The 26397-nt window shown below is 42.8% G+C and overlaps 1 protein-coding gene across 1 annotated transcript in view; it reads left to right on the top strand.

The window, feature by feature from the left end:
- The first annotated feature begins 2216 nt into the window (after positions 1-2216).
- The window catches only part of LOC110958562 (solute carrier family 22 member 23), a 49270-nt gene continuing 25089 nt past the window's right edge, over positions 2217-26397 (top strand). Inside the window, exons 1-3 of the mRNA XM_022205151.2 lie at positions 2217-3300; positions 5237-5340; positions 8324-8478. Coding sequence (XP_022060843.1) covers positions 2872-3300; positions 5237-5340; positions 8324-8478 — 688 coding nt within the window. The 5' untranslated portion in view covers positions 2217-2871. The remainder of the gene's footprint in view (positions 3301-5236; positions 5341-8323; positions 8479-26397) is intronic.

Genomic DNA, 26397 nt, shown 5'->3' with positions numbered 1-26397 from the left:
ACCTTCCTGGTGGGTCATGGTTAGCACCTTGCATGGCAGCTTCTGCCATCAGTGTGTGAATGGGTGAATGTGACGTATTCTGTAAAGCGCTTTGGGTACCTTGCTTGGGTAAAGCCTTCTGCCATCAATGGGTGAATGTGATGTATCTAATATGTATGTAATACAACCATTTACAACTGTCCTCCAGGTGGCACAAAGTAGGCTATAACCCAATTGTATCTATCTACCTGTTACTTTTTTAGAAATGATGTATAATTCAGGCTGTGGAGTAGTGGTTAGCACTTTTGCCTTGCAGCAAGAAGATCCCCAGTTCAAATCCCGGCCTGGGCCTGGGATCTTTCTGCATGGAGTTTGCATGTTCTCCCTGTGCATGCGTGGGTTTTCTCCGGGCACTCCGGCTTCCTCCCACAATCCAAAAATATGCTGAGGTTAATTGATTACTCTAAATTGCCTGTAGGTGTGAGTGTGAGAGTGATTGTTTGTCTGTATATGTAGCCCTGCAACAGACTGGTGACCTGTCCAGGGTGTCCCCTGCCTTCGCCCGAGTCAGCTGAGATATGCCCCAGCACCCCCAGTGACCCTAGTGAGTATAAAGCGGTGTATAGAGAATGGATGGATGGATTATGTATAATTCATTTTAGGCAGCTGGGTGTATTAATGCAATAATAACAAATCATTATAGTGCTTATTTGGACATATTTGAAAAAAAATGGAATTCAAGCAGTTAAATAATTCAATTCAATTTAACCTACTCAAATTCTGTTACCTTCTTTATGTGGATGGTGGGATTTTCTGTTTAGGGCCCCATAAATGACTGAGCCAGCTCTGGTATGTTACAATATGGGTGTGGTTGGAGTACTGTGACACACACACACACACACACACACACACACACACACACACACACACACACACACACACACACACACACACACACACACACACATGTTTGTTTTTCTATACCGGTGGGGACTTACCATTGACTCCCATTCATATCTAACTCCTAACCCTTACCCTAACCCTAACCTTAACCATCACCAAATCAATGCCTAACCCTAAACAAACGTTTTTGCACTTTTACATTTTTTATTAACAACAATATGGCCAAGAAAACGGTGTTGCCACCCGTGGGGACCTCATTTTAGGTCCCCACCGTAAGACAAGTCCCCACCTTTATAGCAAATAGTCAGGTCAAAGTCCCCACCTGTATAGCAGAAACAAGTACACACACACACACACACACACACACACACACACACACAAACACACATGCACAAACAGCCTCCTACTTAATGTTATGCCTTAAGTCTCTGAGGAGGAAGAGGAGGAGGAAGAAGAGGGTAAGAGCTGAGCACAAGTTTTCACCCTCCGGTCACCTGTGTCAACCTCACCCTGAATATCAGATCCATGTCAGTCACACACCAGAACTAAACTGTTTGCTGTGGGGCAAATACATACAAGCCCACAGCTCCACACACACACATACATTAACACACACATTGGTTTTGTCACATTATTTTTGCGCTGCACCGTGCCAAGAGACATTTGTCACTCACTGGATTCTCAAGGTCACTGAGACAGTGCTGAGCCGCTGCAGCCACATTAACACTCACTACTGTATCTGTTCAAACACACCATCAGCTCACTTTTCTCTCCATTGCACCTTCAATAATACAGGAATGTGAGCCGTTGTTTATTTCTGTCCTGTTTTTTGTTTCACTGTCTAATTATGAACCAAACTGATGCAATGACGAGTATAGTGATCGTTTGACGCCCCCTCGCGGCTGAGAGGCAGCACGCCATCCCAAATCCCTCTCATCCTCCTATTGTCTCCTCTAACCAGTAACTAATACCTCTGCCTATTCATATGATGGCTATGACAAAATCATATGACGCAAAACTACCTCCGTAGGATGTTCGGCGAAATATGCATCTGTATAAAACCGCCCTGAAAAATATTTAAAAACAAAAAAGTGGAGCTGACTCACTCGATCCCTTCATCATAAATCATGTGGAATCTGTTGAAAAAATGAATGATTGAGTGACCCTAACAAGCTTTATATTCAGCACAGAGGGCAGAGGCTGCACAAAGAGGATCATTGTTGCCTGCAGATGCCCGTCAGTGCTGCAGTCGCTCTTTGAAGGTTCTCCAATCGCAGCGCATAGCGCCACCAAGGAGGGCGGGGTTTAGTCTCCCCCATCTCTGCTCCAAGCCCCGTTTTGGCACCGTGTCCCATTGACTAGACGGCGACGAACCGAGCACAGCGCAATTCATGGCGTCTCTGAACTCGGCAGCCTCGGAGTGGCGCGGTGATGTCTGAGAGCGCGGCTGTGGTGGACTTAAGGAGCTAAATGATGTGCACCTCCAGGAGGTCACAGTTTGCACAGGTATGAGACCTGTGGCGCTCATGGATGAAGGAGCAGCAGATGTTTAAAGGATCTGGATGAAACTCGTTATCACTCTTCCATACAAGCACCAGGCCTGGCACACTGGAGCCCCACATGGATGGATGCCATTGTAGGAGCTGTACTCATGGAATACAAAGCCCGTGCTGGTGAGCATGCCTGCCTGTCCGAGTCCTCTGCTCTCAGGGAGCCTCTCCACAGCCCCGTCCTCCTGACACAGTCTCCTCTCTCGGACATCCCCTGGTCGCTTCGAGTCCCATCGCCATGAGGGAGACAGCTCGGTGATTGCCTGCACGGACCGGAGACCCTCTTTTTGGTCTTTTGTTGGCTACGCAGCGGATTTATCTGCGCTGTGGGTTTCCTTTGTGTCAAAGGGCTTAACGCAGAGTGCGCGGAGGGCAACAGAGCGGGGGCTCCGCTTCACCCGCTGTTGCACACAGCTGCTCTCTTTGTGGCCGGGTAGTGATGGCAGCCGGCCGGCCGGAGGCGCAGGACCACCCGCCGGAAAACGGCTTCACCCCACTGGAGCACCCGACGCCCCGGCTGCTGCCGCATATTGACGGCTCCGTGCTGCCGTCTCTGGGGGGCTTCGGGAAGCATCAGAAGCAGCTCGTGGTCCTGACCTGGATACCGGCATTGTTCATCGGCTTTAGCCAATTTTCGGATTATTTTCTCTTGGCACAACCCAATGGCACGTGCGTGCAACCCCTGGCCAACGACAGTAACTGGACCGTGTCGTCCTCGCTGGTCACCGCCACCAGCGGCGCGCCCGCGCTGCAACTCAAAGGCAACGGCACCGGGGAGGGACACGGCGACGACAGCGCGCTGCTATGCGCCTGTAAGGAGTGGAAGCTGGAGCTGCAGACGGGACTTAGTCAGAATGTGGTTACCAAGGTAACGAGTGAGCAGCAGATAGATCCAGTGTGTTATCTCTGAGAGAAAGAAAAAAAAACAGTGTTCACCATCATCATCGTCATCCTCACAATCCCTTCAGCTCCAGAGCCAGAGTCAGAACAGTGAAGAGTCTGAGACACGAGTCCAAACAGCTGATTGACAAGTTGCCCACTGACCTCAATATGAAAGGACCGTGTGTGTGGAGCATAGAGGAGACAGCAGCTGGTGGCTGGAGCTGGTACATGTGTGTGATGGGGCTGGGTGTTCGCTTTGAAATCAGTATAGCAGCACTAATGACTAGTTATAGATATTCTAGATACTGCACGATTGCAAATGCATGCTAAATCATTCCAAAAACGATGCAGGGCTGAGTATAGACAGCGACCCAGGACCCCAGGCATAGAAATGCACTAATACTACTGATCACCTCTTTTGACGTTTTAAAAACATTGAACACCTCATTATGTGGAACTCCTTTTGATCACATTTATGTAAAATGACTTGAAGCTGTGGGTTATAGCTAAAATCTGTGACTTAATAAATCAAATCCGCAGCAGCAACACTGAATTTTTACAATTATCACGCTAAAGAATTTTATGTACAGTGCATTAGTCATACCCAGTCTGTTGAAAAGCTCAGTATATGCAGAGGCTGATCAAGCAGATACAATAAGACTAGCGCATCCCTTCCCTGAACTAGAGGGACTGTGTGTCAACTGCTTCTAGCAAATTGTTTTTCCCCTAATATGCAAAACTAAAGCACAATAACTGTTGATATAATAATAGCCTTCACATGGTTCCTAACTTAATTATGCAGCATGATCCTGAAGAGGGTCCTTGTATTATCATACAGATGTAACCTTGGCTACCCCAGGTTTGTGCTTACCGAGCATAATTTATACATTTATGCCTTCATCCCCATACTGAGTACCAGGTTGTTGCACCAGGTACTATTCTAGAAGAAAATCTCTACACTTTGCATGGAGAGTGGAGGGAACAGGGGATTAATACATTAGACCTGCTTGCACTTGTGTGAAATACACAACTTTAATTATCAAATCATTGTTTGGAATCTGAATTAAGGCGACATAATTTTGAAAAATTATGAAACTATGTGGTCACTGCTGATGGTCTACAAATAGTGATCACCCAGCTCTGGCATGTGTGCATGAATATTATCTGTTTTCTCAAATAGCATTGCTGCTAATAGCCCACACAAAATAAAGTTACACTGACTGCGCACCACCAGTGGCCATTTCACAACCAAAAGTAATCAGGCATAACCAATAACTGTCTCCTTCTACCCCCTCCTCTCTACGGTTTCTGCACAGTTGGATGCTCAGCAGGGAGTTCTGTAAATTCCTGTTAAACACTAACACCATTTTCAAACACAGCTGAATCGGTCGACTGGGCTCTTGCAGATACTTTCAGGGTTGTGCACAAACATAGAGTACACATCGTGCTTCCACATGTGTCCTTGGCTGAGTTTCAGATGCTGAGAGCTGCAGTGGTGTGTGCACTGACCCATGGGCTTTGAGGCAAGAGTGGAAAACTATTGATTTCTGTTATTATAGACACGCGCCCACATTCCCACACATAATGCTTGTTCTCTGTCTCTCTCTCACACACACACATATATACATGCTTGCATTTTCTCTCTTTTACTTACAGGATGAACATATTGAATATTTCAGAAGCGTCTGTACAATGTTTGCACACTCATCGGACTTCATGAATTATCAACGCAGTGAGTCAGAGAGCGAACAGAGTTTGACAGAATTGTGATGAGAGAAGCCCACGTTTCTTTTTGTTTCTGTGCAGCTTTCATATTATAAGTGATTCGGGTACTGATGTTTAATTCCCTTTTATCTTGTTGTGGGTGGATTTCTCTGAACAGTATTCTAATGCTCCTCTCCCCTTGTTTTTGTCTGTTTCAGTGGAACCTGGTGTGTGACTCTGCCTGGAAGGTGCACATAGCCAAGTTCTCTTTGCTTGTGGGCTCCATATTTGGCTACCTAGTGATGGGTGTCATGGCTGACTGGTACGCTGCCTTCTCTGTTTCTGTTTCGTTCGTCTTAGAGGCTAATTCCAGTTTTTCAAGTCAAATCTTAATTTTGTACTTTGGCCAGGATTTTTACAGGTTTTCAAAAACCAAATGAACTGCAGGAATCTTGGAATACAGAAACATGGCTACAGAATAGTCCAATGTGGCAGGAAACATGAGCAGGGAGACAGGCTGAAAGCAAACTTCCAGGATAGCCAAATGTATCAGGAAATTAAGAGAAAAAGGAAAAATATTGCTTAAACACCCACCTAAAATCCTTTTAGAATTTGCAGACTCGCTTTCTGCTGTAACATTTAAACACCATCAATAGTGCAGCCTGTACAGGACTAATGTGACTAATACTCACATTAGTACTCTCACTTATAGTTTTACTTTTCTCTTTACAACCTTGTTCTTGCTCTGTCAAACATTGTACTATGCCATATCTCCTTAGTTAACTTTGAGAAAACAATGTTGTCATAACCTAGGATGCTAAATCAGTTCACCCAGATCACACAGAACATATTTTTTCACCACCAGTTGTATCTAACAGTACAATTAGCTGTGGGTGTCTAGGTTTTGAGGTATTAGTTAACCACGCCTGACGTGTGCGTCAGCGGGGTTACTGCATTCGCTTCGGTATCTGGCTGGCTGGGTAAGTATGTATGTGTGTGTGTATGTCCGTTCAGATATCTCTGCAAGTGCTGAAGTCAGGATAATGAAACTTGGCACTGAAGATCAGTCTAAGGTCCCCTGCTCAGTTGTGGAGTTAGAGGTCAGCAGATCAAGGTCAAGGTCACAGGGGTCACTTAGCACATTTCTTGCATATTGCATCATTTGTATAGGAAGGGATGTACGTAGGATGATCAAAATTGATACAGAGTATCATGCATGGGCGTGGTTCTGCCATCTACTGAGGGCTCGTCTGGTTTCTTATATTTGTGCCTTCACCTCAGTTAGAGAATGGACTTTTTATGTTGCTTACAACCTAATTAACAAATTATTAGTTCCTGCAATTAATTAGCATTTGTTATTTAACACAAGACTCAAAGACAGACTGGGGTTGATGTAGAGGTCAGTCGTTTTGCAAGTATTTGGTTTTAAACCAAAGTTTTGGACAAATTGTGTAAATGTATGAACCAAATTCACGTACACTACAACCATTTTCCATTTACAACTGTCCTCCAGGTGGCACAAAGTAGGCTATAACCCAATTGTAACATGTAACAGGATCTATCTACCTATTATTTTTTTTTAGAAATGATGTATAATTCGGGCTGTGGGGTAGTGGTTAGCACTTTCGCCTTGCAGAAAGAAGATCCCCGGTTCAAATCCCGGCTTGGGCCTGGGATCTTTCTGCATGGAGTTTGCATGTTCTCCCTGAGCATGCGTGGGTTTTCTCCGGGTACTCCGGCTTCCTCCCACAGTCCAAAAACATGCTGAGGTTAATTGATTACTCTAAATTGCCCATAGGTGTGAATGTGAGTGTGATTGTTTGTCTGTATATGTAGCCCTGCGACAGACTGGCGACCTGTCCAGGGTGTCCCCTGTCTTCGCCCGAGTCAGCTGGGATAGGCTCCAGCACCCCCACCGACCCGAGTGAGTATAAAGCGGTGTATAGAGAATGAATGGATGGAGATATTTTATAATAGATATGTTAGATATTTTACTAGGTAAGCCACAATTACTGGTAGCACTTTATTATAAGTCAAGGAATCAACAAAGTCATTTTAAGTCATCGTCTTGGGACAGTTGATGTCTGCTCCAAATTTCATGGCAGTCTGTCTGATTTGTGATATTTGTTGACATATTTCAATCTAGATCAACACAGAAACTGTCAAGGCTAAAACTGTTGCCAGTCAAGGTGAATTATATTAAGGAATAACAATGATGCTGTTTCTGGAATGAGATCGGTGGATGGCATTATTGGCCATCTGGTCAGATGATCCAAACTGAAATATCCCGGCTAATATCAGATGGCCAATAATGCCATCCACGGATCTCAGAAACAGTATCACTGCCACTCTAAAATGCCATACTGGCAACCGTTTTAGTAGGGACAGTTTCTTTGTAGGAGAAGTGTTTAGAGTGAATTCTGAATTCTGTAGTGGAGAAAGAAATATCTTTCTTTCCAAGGTCTTTTTATTATTAAGCAAAAAGCATCAATACAACACATAATACAAAGTACAAAGGACTTTTTTATATTTTCTCATAAAGATTAATGCAAACATATGATTTTAAAATAATAAATGTGCATGTTACATAAAGAAAGAAAATAAGAAAATAATAATTAAAGAATAAGGAAATAAATAAATAAACGAAAGAAAAAGAAAAAATATGGGGGAGGGCGCTAGGGAAACAGTGGGCTATTCAGAAACTATAGTCGTAGGTCTTTGAAAGAAATCGAGAAACGGGCGCCATAATTTATAAAATTTTGTTTTAGAGCTACGGATTGTGTATCTGATTTTTTCTAGAGCTAAACAGGACATTATATCTTTTAACCATTGTGCATGCGAAGGGGATGAAGAGTCTTTCCACTTAAGTAATATAGCACGTCTGGCCAATAATAGTGAGAACTTCAACATTATATCTTAAAAGCTGGGCAGTTAAAACCCAAACTATCTGCAGTGAGAAAATGTCTTTTATATTTGGGAAAAACTGACCCTTTTTGTTAAATTCATTCTGATGTTGTCCGTAGTTTGTGAGCCACCTGAGCTGCATCATGGGAAAAAGTCCCTGCGTTGTGTTAGGGATCAGTACCCATGGAAACAATGTAAAGAAATATGCAGGCCAACAAGTCCTTAGCCCTGACCTGACCCACTGACCTACTGGCCCCTCTTAAACCAGGAAGTCCTAAGAGTCTGTAGGGAACAATGAGAGCAATGATTTCTTTCCCTCAACTACACATCAGAAGTTTTCCCCCCAGTTTGTGAAATTTTTTTTAAAGTCTTTGCTGCTTCTTTTTCTTTCTGTCTCGAAGGTTTGGTCGACATCCGGTGTTGATTCTCTCGGTGCTTTTCATGCTGGTGTTTGGTCTGAGTGTTGCCTTCTCTGTAAATGTCACCATGTTCAGCACCTTGCGCTTCTTTGAGGGTTTCTGCTTGGCGGGCCTCGCTCTCTCCCTCTACGTGCTCAGTAAGTACAAGCTTTCATCTCCTCTGTCTGCTTTTTTTTAAAATTTCTGCTTTCCTGCTCCTGGATTTCCCCATTTTTGCTTTGCTTTTTACTGTCAACAAAAGGGGCACGTGTACATTCTTTTAAAAACTTTTGTCCGAAATGTTCGTGTCACATTAAGAAGCTTGTTGTCTGCACCTTGGATGTTATCATTCAGCTGTTGTTTTAGCACCTAAAACAGTCATATTTCTCGATAGGTAAGGTGAGAAATGTTTTTAACAGCAGTCATTGCAACTAAAAATGTAAAAATGTCAGGAGGTCTTATGAATACAAGAGAAACCAGCATATACAGTTATGTACAGTATACACTCACTGCCATATTTTTGGTTTATTCTTTGTTAAGATCTGTTCACTGTATAGGGATAATAAATCCCCTGTATGAGATGCTCAGGGACAAATTGCACAGAGGCAAAGGAATCAATAGGAAGCCACAATGTAAAGCCAAGACTTTGGTTTCTATAGGTGTTTTCAATCAGTGATAGTGATTACAAAAGGGTGTACTCACAACAAAAGTGAGTACACCCTTTTGCAATACAACTTCAATGACACAACTAAACTGACACCATGAACAGTGCACTAGCTGCAGATAGTCAGATGGTCCACTGCTTAGGGCTTGACATAACAGCTATCAATGAATATCAGAGTTTCTGTAACGGTTCCGACAGTACGACGGAACATGCATAAAATCAGACTCTATGAACAGCATCCAAGAAAAACATACATAAAACTATAAGTTGAAACTATACTGAAGAATATGAAAAATAGTTTGATAAATACTGGGAGCACATTATTTGGTCAGATGAGACGGAAATAAATTTGTTTAGGCATAGTCAAGTGTGTTCGATGTGCCCAAGATGACCATGGTGAAGGTGTAGTCCCGACAGTAAAGTATGGAGGTGGGAGTATGAAGACATGGAACTGCATGAGTCTGAAAGGTGTTGGGGAGATGACATGTATAGATGCACCATGAATGACTGTGGATATAGCAACATAATGGCTGACAGGAAGACCCTCACTCTGTAGAAGTTTGGCAGAAGTGGAATACTCCACCATAATAACCAAACAAATGGCATTTTAAGTAAAAGATAGAGCAACACCACCCCCTCTAGCAAAGAGCATGAAGAAAAAATGTCTTTCCAGCAATTTGGTATCTTTAATGCTGAGGAAGACTGAGTCTTTCATCAAAAACAAAGATGGCATATTAAGTATTTAAAACGTTAAAAAAAATCTGATGCTCATTATTGAGAATAGGTTACTCACTTAAGCTGCATTGATTTCCTACTGTGGGGTCTAAATACAGTAAAACTAAATTGTTAGTTTTTAATTTTACATGAGAACAAATACTTTAATGTTCAATTTAGAAATAACACAAATATTGAGAGGTGATAAAATTTCCAATCATTTGACATTTAAGGGATTCTGTACAAGGGTGGATTCACTTTTGCTGTATACTGGATAAATATGAAATGCTTTTTTTCTTAAGCTTTGTGGCAAAATGGTCATGAGACCTATTGATCCTCAGGGCCAGTGACCCCCTAATTAACTTATTCAGCTGTCAGGGAATCACCGGACCAGCTCTCCATCTTACAGGTCCGGTTCTACCTCCCCCTGAGATCTAGCTCAGAGGGATGCTGCAGAACTGTTAAGCTGGTAAACGAGGAGAATTCGCCTAGCTTTCTCACTGCCTACATCCAGACGCCTAACCCTGCTTCCTCTGATAATTAATTTAACCAAGTAGCCACTTCGGTATAGTTAAATTTAATCACCAGTCACGCCTGTTAACGGCAGCTTCTCCTCATATGGATCTTGCACTTGGTAAGTTGCTAGGTTTAATTCAGAGGTTATGGACATTTAGACAACCCCTAGGTTATGTTTAAACCGGGCCAACCTGGCCCCCATGACTAGGTAACCTTTCAGAACCTCTACTATTGTTATGCACGCAATAATCTGACTTTTTACATCCAGAGCTAGATGTATAAGTATTCATTCGGGGATAAAAATAGCACTTGCAATTTGTTGTCTTTAATTACAGAATAATGCTTTATTAAAATATATTTTAGCAGGGCAAAAGCATAGCCAATAAATCATCAGACAAATAATCAAACATTAGATAATATACAAATCACTCATCCTAACTCCTAACTGGTATCATGCTTTTCTAAAAGAAGAGTAATAATCACCCAAAATATGTAATTTGGAGGGGGAGAGCAGTCAGGGTGTGGCCACACCCGGCTGCTCACCTGAGACCCGACAAGTGTTTGAGACCCGCCGGGGCCCAGGGGGAAGTGGACGGGGGTCCAGACCCGATTTAGATCTGTATATATATCCATTTTGTTGTTTGGGCCAATAAAAATTTTGTTGTAATCATTCTGGTGTTATTCCTTTGGAAATAATAGGATCCAGTAATGTTCCATCAGTCAGTGTTATATCCAGATCACAGTTCTGTAATCCTCTAACACTACAGAAAAAGCAGTTCTTTCGTCCATAATTCCAATTGAACAGTTATTCCTTTGTAGATCATGTTGAATCCCCCGTCCGAGTTACGTGATAAAATCCCCTTTTCTCAGGGCATTTCTACCCTGGTTTGCATCAAGCAACTACCACCCAACGACTCCCAACTTGCGTCTCGATCAGATGTAATTTATAGTTTACTGAACCTTATGCATAGGCAATGACTCCAACTTCCCCCCTCCCCACTCGCACACATGTACCATGCACCGTCCGCATGGACACCTGCACTTTTAAGGAACTGGAACAATCTATCTTGGACTGTCTAGACAGCCAGTCACCCATCTTCCAGACTTATAAAAATCAACAATTTATTTTGAGTTTAATCTTTACGGTGAATCATTTGACCCTAGTTCACTTTGCTCGTGACTTCTCACCTCATTACAAAGTTAAAACCCTCTTATTTTAACATTTATCAAAACTCTTTCTGAAACCTATCAAACCAGTAAAAAGGACATATTTAAAGAAACAACCAACTTATAAAAATGTAGAAAGAAAAGACATTTTCCCAAAAAATAATCAACCCTTCATTCTTTCTAAATGAGGCACTCTTCTGATTTCTACACTGTTTCAACATTAAAGAATGTAAGAATAGACACTTGGTTAGTTCAAACACATTCATTAGGTTATGGCATAATTTGATTCTAAATCACAGGTTATAATATCACAATGCTCCCTTATTTAGCTGTTGTTCTGTCAGAGTCTCCCCTTTGTGGCTGATTCTGGGATCTCATATCTCCATGCTTCACAACAGACCTCATCATTTTGGTAGGAAAATGCAAAAGTAGGTTTGTTTCTTCCCCTCCCCTTTTAAATGTTGTCTTCACGTCCCTCAGCGGCTATGTAGAAGAGCCACTGGTCGAGGTGGTCAAACTGACACCAATCTGACTGATAACGATTTAATTTTTCCAGAGAATGCCCTCGCCCTCTTTGCATTCTCCACAGCCCCCTCTCCTTGCTGCTGTCCCCCACTCTCTTTCTCACCCTCAGTGGGCCTCTTCTCTCTTTCAGGCCACAGTGAGTAGTCATACATTATGCGTGAAGCGAGGGCAGACTTTGAGCTTGGGCAGCGGGGCGGGTTTTGTACTTCTCAGCAGGGGTTCCTGATAAATCTCAACTGAACTGATTCTGAAAACAAACAAACAAAATGGATGCCCCTGAGCTGTCTGCTGAGAGACTCCAGAGGATTGGATTTAATCTGTGATGCAAACAAAACACAAATAATGTTGTATTTTGAGGCGTTTAATTCTAAGTGACACAGTTGTGAATATGAGAGTGTAATGGGATTTATTGTGAAACTGCTGGTATAAGATGAAGATAGCACTCGTTCCAGTTACAAAGGGTTACTGAGATCAATGATATTGATTACCATTGACTTTAAACACAGAACAACTGCAGTTACAAAGAAAGTTCCAGTTATTGTATATAGCCAATTTTAATATATAGTGCTACAGTATAAAATTGCTTTTAATCTATCTACAGATTGTTTTACTACTTATTCATGATTTCTGTGACTACTACTGAGATTTAAACTGCAAATATTTTGTCTTAGCATGAACTTCACATTTGTATTTGTGTATCTGTGTATTGTTCTTCATTTCTTTTAAAAAATTTTCCTTAGAAAAAACAAATAAAGGCTCCACGAGAAGTCAGCATGTTTGGTTTTCTGTGAAAGAATTGACCAAAGTTATATTTTTAGAATATTTGACATGAATCTATATTATCTACATTAAATTGGAATCTGTATTATTAAGAACAACAACCACCAAAGGCATGTTTGGGGCCAAACTATGTAACAGATTCATTTCATTTCCTCCTCTGTCACCACACATACAGACACTCTCACTCACACACACTTCAGTCATGTTTCTCCTGTTCTTACAGTGTGCTTGCCAAGAAATATTCCTGAAATGGGAGGCAGTTTTTCTGTATTTTACTTGTTCGTGTGTTCAGAGTTGGCGATTGGATAATTAGCTGTGTGTGTGCTTCTATGTGTGTTTGCTGAGAGAACAGATTGTCTGCATGCACTTTGAAGTGCAACAAAAAAGTGTGAGGTGTAGATGCATACAGTAGGAAGAACAGACTCCCTGCTCCAGACTGGTTGTCTTTGAAGTGAACAGTCTAACACACTGTTATCTGGGTAAAAAAAACATGTATGCACACAGTGAATCATGAAGGTCCTGAAAGACACCCTCAAGGGCTGAAGACGTACTGTACAAACACATGAGCTGCATGGCAATAAAACTTCATTTGCAATTTTGCATTAATACAAACAGACTGGACACTGAATATGACATTTCTCACTACTCTACCTTGTTTCTCCTTTTGCTGTTTGCCAACAGAGGTTCAGTAGTGGCCCTGCAGGACAGAAACCGTACAGTCAGTGACTCACTGCTTTGTTCACTCTGTAATCCAGCTCATCAGATCTAAAATGAAAAGAAATGACTGCAAGGTTGAAATGCTGTCCTTTCTCATCCATACTGAGTGAACACTGTACTATTAGCTTTTTATATACACAGTCACCAATATTTATTACATTAGAGCAGCTCAGCAATCCCATACACAGTCAAACAGTTTCAGATGAGCACTGCAGCCTTGTTTAAAAATCTTAGTTTTAAGGAGACAAAAGTAACTGGAAAAGTGGGATGAATTTTGGTTTATTGCAACAAGGGTTTTAGGAGATTTGATCTAATTCCTACTGGAGAAATTAAGACTGGAATCTCTAAGCCTGTTTAAACTGATGATATCACCAGCTGGTGATATCAGGTGTGATATCAGATGGCAACATAATTGAAAGAGGTCTTGGCGGGCAAGAAGTGTTAGCAGTCTGGAATTCAGAGGGGCTGTGATTCTGTCAGAATTCTATCTTATCATGTTTGGAGGACAAAAATGTCCAAACTGTCTATTTAAAACATCCATCAGAGTTTAAAGATCTATCTTCTGTTTCATCATTGACTTACCGTACCTGTGTGCTCAGGTTTTTTTGAAGACACATCATTGAATCACATTAGTGTCCTCACTTTTAGTTTTATACCCAAAAGGGTTTACAGAACAAAGATGAACTTGTTTACAGTCTGCTCATCTCATGATTACTATTGTCGTGTTACTAAATCTTACCAACTAACCTGGCAGTTACAATATTATCAGTTACCTGTAGAGGAAAAACTGCAAAATGAGAGCAGACTTGTAGTCAACAAGAATTTTCCTGTAAAATTTTGCGATCAAATTCTTCTGTTCAGTTCAGATCCACAGATATCAACTACTATCTTGGCAGTGTTTTATTCAGGTCTATTCTTCTGCATTCTTTACTACTTGCTTGGGGTTTTTTGTCTTCAGTTTGTCGTTGAGGTCATATGACTGAACTAACCAGTCAAGACCGCTCCTCCTGGATCATAAAAAACTCAATGGTTGCTTCATTTGTATGTTAAGTATCATTATCCTGCTCCTCTGTGTCTAAAAATGACCAGATGTTTACAGCCATTATGGCTGCACACACCCTCAAATTAAAACTGAAAGCCAGCATTTTAATCCCAAAGTCTTGTTTCATTTCAAACCCAATGAGCTGCACCAAACCAGTGGAAAATGTCTCAGTATTCTACAACAGTATTGTTAAAAGCAGATGCCGAAGCACAGTGGAGGCACAAAATTGCAAAGTTTGTTAGACTACTGAGCGGTAAATAGGTTACATCAGGAAGGAAGATAATACGAAAGGAAGATAGGTTTGGAAGTTAGGAAGATAATATGAAATTGGACAAATGAAAGCAAAGAACAACTTAAGGCCTGCTGGGAAACGTTCTCTGAGGGTTCTATAGATGAAAGAAGTACAGTTATTAATGACTATATAAATTTCTGTGTACAACTAGTGGTGCAAACTAAAGAAATTAAGATATATCCAAACAATAAGTCTTATGTGACAAAAGATATTAAAAAGACCATAAATGAAAGAAATCTGGTCTTTAAAAAGAAAGATACAGGATTACTTAAACAGACAGAAAAAGTGAAAAGAAGTAATTAAGACAGGCGAAGATAACACACAGACAAGACTTAGAAAATGCCTATAAAAGTAAAAATTCCAAAAAGTTATGGGATACCTTGAAGTCTATGACCGGAATGACCTCTCCTAGTAAACCAATTGTGACTGACAATGAGTACAAATTTGCCAATGACCTAAACATATTTTTTTCCAGATTTGAATCTCCTGACAGTGCCCAGAGATGTGATCAAATTCTTGCAAACATTCAACCGGGGTTGGACAGAATTGAGATTACTGCTGATGAGGTCAGAAAGACATTTAGAGCAACCGATGCCAGAAAGGCAGAAGGGCCTGACAAGTGTAGTCCTTTTTTATTAAGAAACTTTGTCACACTTTGTGGAACAGTCTACCTGCTGAAATCAGGCAACCATCGTCCATTAATGTATTTAAAACTAAGCTGAAGGCCCACCTCTTTTCTTTTATATATATATATATATAGCACCGCCGTGCGTTCCAGACCTGGCCCCACTTTGTGGCCCCCGTGCGTCTCTCTCTCACTCTTCGGTCGTCCTGTCTCTGTGCCGGTGCTGTGCACCCGTGTTTCAGCCTAATAGTCTGCCATGGTGCTTGTTACACGCCGCCATTCACCGTCGCTCCTGCCCGGTTATCTATCGTGCTGCCCATTGCACGCTGCCGTTCGCCGCTGCTTCTGCCGCCGCCGCGCTGCCCTGTCTGTCTGCCGTTGATTGTCTCTTTTGTTTGCTGTCACTGCCCCAGATGCTGTTCTGCGTAATCAACTGATTGGCACCAGGTGCGCTCAACCAGTGTCCACAGTCTGTTCTGATACACACCGGCAGGTAGTGGGCGTGACCTAAACTCATTCAGGAACAAAAAAAAGAATATACACACAAGAAAAACACCACAACAAGACATGCAATTTAGGAAACTAACACAAAAATCAAACAAATAATTTGACAACAAAATATAAGAAAACCACACACCAAATAATCATGCAAATAAAAATAATCAAAGTAAATAAAAGGCCATATTCCCACACCCCTCCACACTTAAATGGTGCCAGTCCCTGGACCACTAATTCAGTCTCTATAACGAGCGGGGCATTGTCCTCTAGTGGCACGAGTTGACCGACGGGGCTCTTGATCAGGCTCAACATTGGTTACAAGATAGTACAACACCATAGGCAGTTCAGATGGTTGATTCTCATTTCGTGTTACTTCAAGGGGCAGATTATTAGTAGAAGCAATGCAAGGTTTAAGAGCATTTCTATGCAAAGTTCTCTCTTTACCACCTTGCTCTGGTCTGACTCGATATACTAAACCTGAATCACCTACCAGACCAATTATTACATGGGGCACAGATTCCCACCAACTGTGGAGTTTACCATGATCTCTTCGGTTTCTATCACGTACCCACACACGCTCACCTGTAAGAAGAGTATTAGCTTTAGCTTTTCGATCGTAGTACTGTTTTTCATGTCTAGCTGCAGCTGTCATTTTGTCATGGGCCAACTGATAAGCATGAGACAGCTTCTTATGATGATCCGAGACCCATCCCTCTAAACTGTGCTGAGGCTGATTGTCTACCATCCCCAGTTTAACATCAACAGGAAGCCTAAGATGACGACCGAACATAAGGTACGATGGAGCAAACCCAGTGGCACTATGAACGACATTGTTATAAGCATGTAAAAGCTCTGGGAGATGTTCCGGCCACCTATTCTGTTTTTCTACCTCAGGCGTTCGGAGCATGTTCAGTAGGGTCTGATTCATTCGCTCAACCCGGCCATTTCCAGACGGATGGTAAGAAGTTGTACGACTTTTAGAAACACCATACATGCTACACACTTGTTTCATCAGCTCAGATTCAAAATTTGGTCCCTGGTCAGAATGGAAGCGGGATGGACAGCCGAATGGTTGAATGATATTAGACCAAATTGCACGGACAGTAGTTTTAGCAGTCTGATCACGAGTGGCAACAGCCCAAGAATAGCGCGTGAACATATCGGTCATCACAAGAATATTCTGGTATAGATCATGGGGACGGCACAATGAGAGGAAATCTAAAGCAACTACTTCCAGGGGATACGATACCTCTATTGGTTGTAGGGGGGCCCTTGGCTCAATCCTATCTTTCTGGAGATTACAAATAACACCCTGTTTGGAGGCCGTGTACCACCTTTTCCATGCTTGGCCAGAAGAAATGATGCCTTATATAAGCCAAGGTCTGTTCTGTGCCGGCATGGGCTGCAGCTTCATGGCACCTCCTCCCCACTTCCTGGTGGCTGGAATCTGGACAAACAATCTGGAAACGAGGCTCACATGCATGGGAGTCAAACACCTTCCTGCAGAGGATCCCATTATACAAGCAGAGTCTTTTTCGGTGTTGTAACAGCTTTTTAGCAGTTTCCGGCAGAGCCTCCCTCTCTGCCTTATGAGGGATGACCCTCGTCTCAACATACCTCCGCACCAACTGAATATTTGGGTCTGCTTCCTGCAGGGCTTTCCGATATTTCCCAAACTCAATAGTGGAAATGTCCTCCTTATCAGGGGCCGTTACAGTCGTGGCAATAATGGCGGCGTTTCTTGGGGCTGAAACGGCAGGAAATCTGGACAGTGCATCTGCATTCAAATTTTCACGGCCGGCTCGATACTTCACTTCAAAATCAAAGGATGCCATTTGGGCAACCCACCTTTGCTCTACAGCCCCCAATTTGGCAGTTTGTAAGTGGGCTACTGGATTGTTGTCCGTAAATACTGTAAATTTGGCTCCAGTTAAGTAGTCCTTAAATTTTTCAGTGATTGCCCATTTGAGGGCCAACAGTTCAAGTTTGAAGGAACTGTAATTTGAATCATTTCTCTCTGTGGGGTGTAAACTACGACTCGCATAGGCAATAACACGCTCTTTACCACCTTGCATTTGTGCTAGCACTGCGCCAAGTCCACTGTGGCTTGCGTCGGTGTACAAGCTAAAAGGTTTCCCATAGTCTGCATAGGCTAAAATTGGGGCTTTGGTCAGGGCTTCTTTCAGTTGGTCAAAGGCAGTTTGACACTCTGCTGTCCAATCGATAGCCTTCGTCAAAGGTCTTTTGTCACTTTTGGGGATGCCAGTTAACAAGAGGTTTAGTGGACGAGCTATTTTTGCAAATCCTTGAATAAACCGTCTATAGTAACCAGCTAGACCCAAAAATGCCCTCACCTCTCTCACTGATGTTGGTACAGGCCACTCAGTCACTGCGGTTACCTTCTCTGGATCAGGCATTACACCTGCCTGATTGACCACATGGCCCAGAAACTTGACCTCGCGCTGAAGGAGTCTGCACTTGTCTGGCCTCAACCTCAACCCGTGTCTCCAGAGCCACTCGAAAACCTCCTCCAGATTCTGCAGATGAGTATCAAAATCAGGTGAGTACACAATTATGTCATCAGGATAAACAAGCAAGGACTCTGTAATTTGGCCACTCAGACACTGCTGCATTAATCTCTGAAACGTCGCGGGCGCGTTACAGAGGCCGAAAGGCATGCGTTGGAATTCAAACAGGCCTAAAGGTGTGGTGAAGGCAGTCTTTTCTCTGTCTCTAGGATCAACTTCAACTTGCCAATAGCCGCTGGATAGATCCAATGTGGTGAACCATTCTGCTTTGGAAAGGGAGGTGAAAGTTTCTTCAATCCTCGGGAGAGGAAAGGCGTCTTTGTGTGTGACAGAGTTCAACTTTCTGTAGTCGACACAAAATCTCCAGCTCCCATCCTTTTTCTTAACCATAACGATGGGTGCGGCCCAAGGGCTGGAGCTCTCAGTAATTGCACCACGATCTAACATGTCTGCTAGCAGTGACCTCATTTCTTTATACATGAGTGGTGGCAACGGTCTGAATCGCTCCCTGATAGGGGCAGCATCACCCGTTGGAATGGTGTGCGTGACGGCATACGTCCTACCAAAGTCCTCCTCATGTTTAGAAAACACGTCTCCCCACTTATGCAGAAGTGCAGTCAGCTTACCAGCCTGCTCCGACGTCAAATCCGATCCGTTTACCAGCTTCTGCATGTCGAAGTGGTTGCTATCCACATGGTCACCAGTTGCCTCTAGCAACCCAACCTCCACCTCTCCATCGTCGTTGGGGGTCAGGTCAACATCCCGGGCACCATGGACATCGGCGTCATCCACTTGGTACAGGTGGCTGATCTTCTGGTGGCGTCCTAGAGTGATGGGATAATCATTTAAATTTCTCCCGGACAGGGATCCTACCTCATCAAGGGCCTCAACTAGGCCACAGTAGTCCCTTCCTTTCGGTCCAGCTCGAGCCCGTCCCCAAACAACAATTTCACTCCGTGCAGGGATCCTGACTCCTCGCCTTTGAGCTGGCCAAACGTATCCTCTGAACCCATCCTCCAGGCCAAGCATGAACTGGTCTCTCAGGTGGACATCGGTGGGTGCACTCTCCTCATCCTGTCTCTGCAACTTCTGATATAACTCTCTCTCAAGCACAGGGCATATGCTTGAACAGATTGGCCTGGTTTCTACACATAACCAAAAAAACTGAGACCTTAAAATAGAGACAGGGACATCTTTCGAATAAATTTCATCCAAAGCATCAAAAAAATTTTTACAGATCACGGTCCTCATCTGCCAGCACATTAATTTGCCGCTTTGGCAGCTCCAACAATGCACCAATTAAAACTCTAACTTTTTGGGGTTCATTTAAATTATTAGCATCTAAAAGACCTTGCAGTTGCTCCTTCCATTCCACATTTTTCAAATTCCCATCTTGTCCTTCACATTGAGGCACCCATGGGGTCCCAGAATAAATGGGCATCATGATTTTGGATAAAAAAATAAAAAATACAGTGCTAAAGCTAAAAACAAAAGACTCTGGTTAAAACGCTGCTCACAATTCTGGATCCTGCTGACAACGCCAGGAAATCTGTCACGGCCGAGTGGGCTATGTGTCTCAGATTAAAGCCTTTAAAATAGAATTAAATTGGGAAGTTTGACTTACAAAACAATTAAAACTGACAACGCCACCTAGTAAGGGACTAGGACCCGTTTTAAAAGAAGTTCTTAACCCAGAGGTGAGCAGTGCATAACAACAGAGGGTAAAGCAATTTTTTCTATTCAGGAAATCAATTTATTTGTCCAAAAAAAACATTAAACGATAACGATAAAAAGTTAGCAAGCTAAAAGTTCTTAAAATAAAGTCACTACAGAATGGGTGACCACTGGACTAGTCATGCGGGGCCTTCTCTTGGATGGGGGTTGAGGGGAGCTTCTCCAGTCCTCCGGGGCCACGGCGCTGCGCCTCGCGATCACACAGGCTCTGGAGCCTGGGAGAAAGAGAGGATCTGCCAGTAGGGGAAGCAATAAAGGACCCACGTGTATCCCTCCCGTGTGTGGCGACTCACCGGGTCTGGGCAGCTATATCCAAGCCGCCCAGTATGCCGCAAACACGCGTTGAGCACCGCCGTGCGTTCCAGACCTGGCCCCACTTTGTGGCTCCCGTGCGTCTCTCTCTCACTCTTCGGTCGTCCTGTCTCTGTGCCGGTGCTGTGCACCCGTGTTTCAGCCTAATAGTCTGCCATGGTGCTTGTTACACGCCGCCATTCACCGTCGCTCCTGCCTGGTTATCTATCGTGCTGCCCATTGCACGCTGCCGTTCGCCGCTGCTTCTGCCGCCGCCGCACTGCCCTGTCTGTCTGCCGTTGATTGTCTCTTTTGTTTGCCGTCACTGCCCCAGATGCTGTCCTGCGTAATCAACTGATTGGCTCCAGGTGCGCTCAACCAGTGTCCACAGTCTGTTCTGATACACACCGGCAGGTAGTGGGCGTGACCTAAACTCATTCAGGAACAAAAAAAGAATATACACACAAGAAAAACACCACAACAAGACATGCAATTTAGGAAACTAACACAAAAATCAAACAAATAATTTGACAACAAAATATAAGAAAACCACACACCAAATAATCATGCAAATAAAAATAATCAAAGTAAATAAAAGGCCATATTCCCACATATATACTGATGATTGCCGTGCAACCTCAAATAATCAATTCATAATCAAGTATTCTGATGATACTGTCTTGCTGACACTAATGTCAGACATAGACAGTTTCCGAGGTGCACCAACAGGGAGTTGACGAGGTTGTGATGTGGAGCAGAAACAACGCTCTGGAAATAAACACCAAAAAACAGAGGAAGTGGTATTTAGTTCAGCACCACTTACTATAGCTCCTATTATCATAAGCAATGAACCAATTAGACAAGTGGAGTCATTCAGATATGTGGGTGTGATGATAGACTCAGCTTTATCATGGAAATATCACATTGACTTTATTTGTAAAAAGACAAAGCAAAGAATATATTTCCTCCGTCGCCTGCGGTCATTCGGAGCCTCTCGTCAGGTGCTCCTTCTGTTTTACACCTCTGTCATTCTCAGTGTCCTGCAGTATTGTAATGCTTTGTGGTACAACTTTCTGTCTGAAACTATTAAATCTAGACTGAGGCAGCTGATTAAGATCTGCTCAAAGATAGTGGGACAGCCCCTACATGGACAATATGACACTTCATATCATAACAACACTGTGCGGCTGGCTAAGAACATCGCCTCCAACCCCAGCCATGTTCTAAATTCGGAATATGTGCTGTTACCATCAGGGCGTCGGTACCGTATACTCGGCTTCAACAAGGTCCAATTAAGAAACTCCTTTGTCCATCAGTCCATCCTTAAACAGTTAAAACTTGAGTTCAAGCTACAAAATCAAATTATAGTGGACAACAGCGAGTGGACAATGGTCTTATATGTTAATGTTATATGTTAAATGTCTGTCAAGCGTCTGTGGGTGGCAGAGCTGCCGAATATGTAAAACAAATTTTAGGTCTCTGACCTGATAATAAAATTTCTATCTATCTATCTATCTATCTATCTATCTATCTATCTATCTATCTATCTATCTATCTATCAGGAAGGAGACTGCATGTAAATGCAAAAATAAGCATGCACGTGTATGCAGTGTTATGTATGATTGTACAGTATATATGTTTATGTGCTGTGGTTGCACTGTTCCATCTGTATTATCATGTCTGTCTTCCCACAGAAAGACTTTCAGCCTACCTTATCTTCCCCTCCTGTCACCCTCTGCCACTGTAAATGCAGTACCGAATTTCTGTTTCTAAATCCAGCAGCTCTCTGGCCCTTTACATTTTCCATCAGTTCTTGCCTCCAATGTCCTCTACTCCATTCATCCCACCCTCCTCCTCCTTGTCTCCCTCACACTACCATTTTATTACTACCAGCTCTTGAACGCTCATTTTCTTGAGGCTCATTTGAAATCTCTCATCGTTTGGTTATCTCTCTGCAGCACACGCTGCATAATAAACTCCACTGGAGCTCCCAGAGGAAGCTTTAGTTTGCTCTGCTAATGTAAATGTGTTCTTGTGTGTGTTTGTTGTGTGAATATTTGGTTGTTTCTACACGGGCTTATTAGTTTGTAAGGTAGCACCTAGCTCTGGGCTGTCCTCTGGAAGCTGTTGGTATAGAGCTTCCTTCTCCTTGTGCTGTTTTCTTGTTTTTCTTTCACAGAATGTAATACAGTACTGCAAACATGGCAGCCCACTTTGCAACCATTTCTGTAAAATATTGTGTGGTAAAAGCTTGGGAGAGAAAGTATACAGCATCCAATAGAAGGAAGTACACTCATGTGCAGTATCACATAAATGTAATCCATCCATTATCTATACACCGCTTAATCCTCAGTCGAGTCATGGGGGGCTGGAGTCTATTCCTGCAGACTTAAGGTGAAGGGTGGGGACACACTGAACAGGACGCCAGTCTATCTCAGGGCTACATATACAGACAAACAATCACACTGCATTCACACCTATGGAGAATTTAGAAGCACCAATGAACCTCAGCATGTTTTTGGACTGTGGGAGGAAGCCGCGGAGACCGGAGAAAACCCATGCATGCACAGGAAGAACATGCAAACTACATGCAGAAAGATTCCAGGGCCAGCCACTGTGCAATCCACATAAATGCCAAATAATAAAAATTATATCACCTTATAGTAATTTTAATATTGCTGAGTTGAAGAGCAGATATTTACTGTAATGTAAAATTAAAAACTAACGGTTAAGATTTAGTCTATTACAACTCGAAGCATTACAGGAGAAAAGTAAAAATGAAAGTCACCTTTCATTACTGAGATTTAAATCTTTCATATTTTCAACACTGTATGTCCACCTTTAATTTAGTATTTGATTTATATTTGAATACTTGTCAATTCTAAAGTAATGCAGTTATTGAAGAATAATGTAATTCAAATTCTTGACATTGAAGTGATATTTAACAGGCGTGCATTCATTTCTGTTGTAGAATGTACATAAAGGCTTGAGAGAGAACTTTTACGAAGATGTACCTCTAGTCTACTGAAATTCTTTCTTGAGAGTAATAAATATTGACCTCCAGTGGCTTACAAAAGAGGCTTTTCAGAGGATGTTTAGATTTACATCAGTTGCAACTATTACAATGAGACAACGTGTTAATGTTAAAAGACAACAAAGTCTTAAAAGACATATAAAACCACTGCATTTCTTAGTTACGTATCGATAAGGTCAGTATATTTCCGACAAGCTCTGCTTCCTAAAAAGGAAGAAAACAGGAAGTTGTGTCAGAGTTGTAGATCTGGATTTATATCATTCTTAAAGAGATAAATAAATGGCAGTAAATGATATTTCTATGCAAGCAATGATCAGAGATTTGTATGTGAAAGTCCATAATATATAACACAAACAGAATGATCATCTCATCAGAATGATCATCTCACTGTGTAGTTTTACAGAGCACTTGAACTTGATGTTTGGATTTTCTGGCCAGTAAGTTTTGTTCAGTCTCATTGATCTAACTGCACAAATTCTATCTAGAGCTGACAGCTGTTTTGTTTTTTGTTTTTTTGTTTTTTTGTTTTTAGCAAAAGCTTAGTACATTTTCTGCCAACTTCTTCTTTTCCTTTCGGCTTTTCCCTTCAGGGATTGCCACAGCGAATCAATTGCCTCCATCTAACCCTGTCTGCTGCATCCTCTTCTCTCACACCAACTACCTTCATGTCCTCTTTAACCACATCCATAAACCTTCTCTTTGGTCTTCCTCTAGACCTCCTGCCAGGCAGTGGGAAACTCAGCATCCTTCTACCAATATATTCACTCTCTCTCCTCTGGACATGTCCGAACCATCTCAGTCTGGCCTCTCTGACTTTATCTTCAAAGCCTCTAACATGTGCTGTCCCTCTGATATACTCATTCCTGATCCTATCCATCCTGGTCACTTCCAAACATAACCTCAGCATCTTCAGTTCTGCTACCTCCAGCTCTGCCTCCTGTCTTTTCCTCAGGGACACTGTCTCCAGACCAAACAACATGGCTGGTCTCACCACAGTTTTGTAAACCTTTCCTTTCATTTTAGCTGAAACTCTTCTATCACACATCACACCTGACACTTTTCTCCAGCCGTTCCAGCCTGCCTGTACACGCTTTTGCTCCATTGCTCTGGACTGTTGACCCTAAGTACTTAAAATCCTCCACCTTCTTGATCTCTTCTCCCTGTAACCTCACTCTTCCACTTGGGTCCCTCTCATTCACACACAGATACTCCATCTTGCTGCGGCTAACCTTCATTCCTCTCCTTTCAAGGGCAAACCTCCTCGCCTCTAGCTTCTCCTCCACCTGTTCCCTGCTCTCACTACAGATCACAGTGTCATCTGCAAACATCATAGTCCATGGAGACTCCTGTCTAACCTCATCTGTCATCCTGTCCATCACCATAGCAAACAAGAAGGGGCTCAGAGCTGATCCCTGATGTAGTCCCACCACCACCTTGAACTCCTCTGTCACACCTACAGCACACCTCACCACTGTCTTACAGTCCTCATACATGTCCTGCACCACTCTAACATACTTCTCTTCCACTCCAGAATTCCTCATACAAAATTTCAATTCAATTCAATTTTATTTATATAGCGTCAATTACAGTCAACTCGTCTCAAGACGCTTTACAGAACCCATATGCCTGACCCCCAGAGCAAGGCCAAAGGCGACAGTGGCAAGGAAAAACACCCTTTTAACAGGGAAGAAACCTCGAGCAGAACCCGGCTCTATATAGGGGGGACCCATCTGCCTGCTGGCCGGGCGGGTTGAGAAGGACAGAGGAGGGCAAGGGGGAGGGATGGGAGAAGAGGGAGGGGTGGGAAAGCAAGGAAAACACAACACACATTTGGATACATGCATGACAGGATATGTGACACAAAGTATAAGCTAACATTGAAAACTGACTCATAATTTACTCTTATGATGTACGGCTCTGACATTAAACATACTCCATATATAGCTAGCAGTAAAATTCAAACAGTATGTAAGTTAGCATAACAGTATAGTGAAGGCAATGCAGAGTTGACTGGTGGAAAAAGGGAGTTGGAAGCAGAGGGCTGGAGGAAGGTCAGCAGCAGCATCCCACAGTGGACATGGTGGAGACTGGACCAGCTGGTGGAACATCAACCACAGATCTGAAGCATCCAGCTCTGGGACCAGGGACACTCGGAGAAATAGCACAGGGGGAAACAGAGTGAATGTAATGCAATAACGGTATACATATTAAATGTAAAGGTAGATAGAGAAGGGCTCAGTGCGTCAAGAAAAGTCCCCCAGCAGCCTAGGCCTATAGCAGCATGACTAGAGGCAGAACGAAGGGACGTCCAAGAGGGAGTCAGCTGTGCAAATGAAGACACAAGCCGAACCCCTGTGGGTCACCCAGTCAGCCCCAACTATAAGATTTGTCAAAAAGGAACGTTTTAAGCCTGGTCTTAAAAATAGAGAGGGTGTCTGCCTCCCGAACCCAAACTGGGAGCAGGTTCCACAGGAGAGGCGCCTGATAACTGAAGGCTCTGCCTCCCATTCTACTTTTAGAAATTCTAGGAACAACAAGTAAGCCTGCAGCTTGAGAGCGAAGAGTTCTACTAGGATAATAAGGTACTATCAGATCTTTAAGATATGATGGAGATTGGTTATTAAGAGCTTTATATGTCAGAAGAAGGATTTTAAATTCTATTCTGGATTTAACAGGAAGCCAGTGAAGAGAAGCAAGTATAGGGGAAATATGATCTCTTTTGCTAACTCCTGTCAGTACTCTCGCAGCAGCGTTTTGGATCAACTGTAGATGTTTGAGAGAGCTATTTGGACAACCCGATAATAAGGAATTGCAATAGTCAAGCCTGGAAGTAACAAAAGCATGAACTAATTTTTCTGCATCACTCTGAGACAGAATGTTCCTGATTTTTACAATATTACGCAGGTGAAAAAAGGAAGTCCTACAGACTTGCTTTATGTGTGAGTTAAAG

The sequence above is a fragment of the Acanthochromis polyacanthus genome, chromosome 4 (genome assembly GCF_021347895.1).
Source record: "Acanthochromis polyacanthus isolate Apoly-LR-REF ecotype Palm Island chromosome 4, KAUST_Apoly_ChrSc, whole genome shotgun sequence".
NCBI lineage: Eukaryota > Metazoa > Chordata > Actinopteri > Pomacentridae > Acanthochromis > Acanthochromis polyacanthus.
This window is presented reverse-complemented; position numbering and strand designations above follow the sequence as displayed.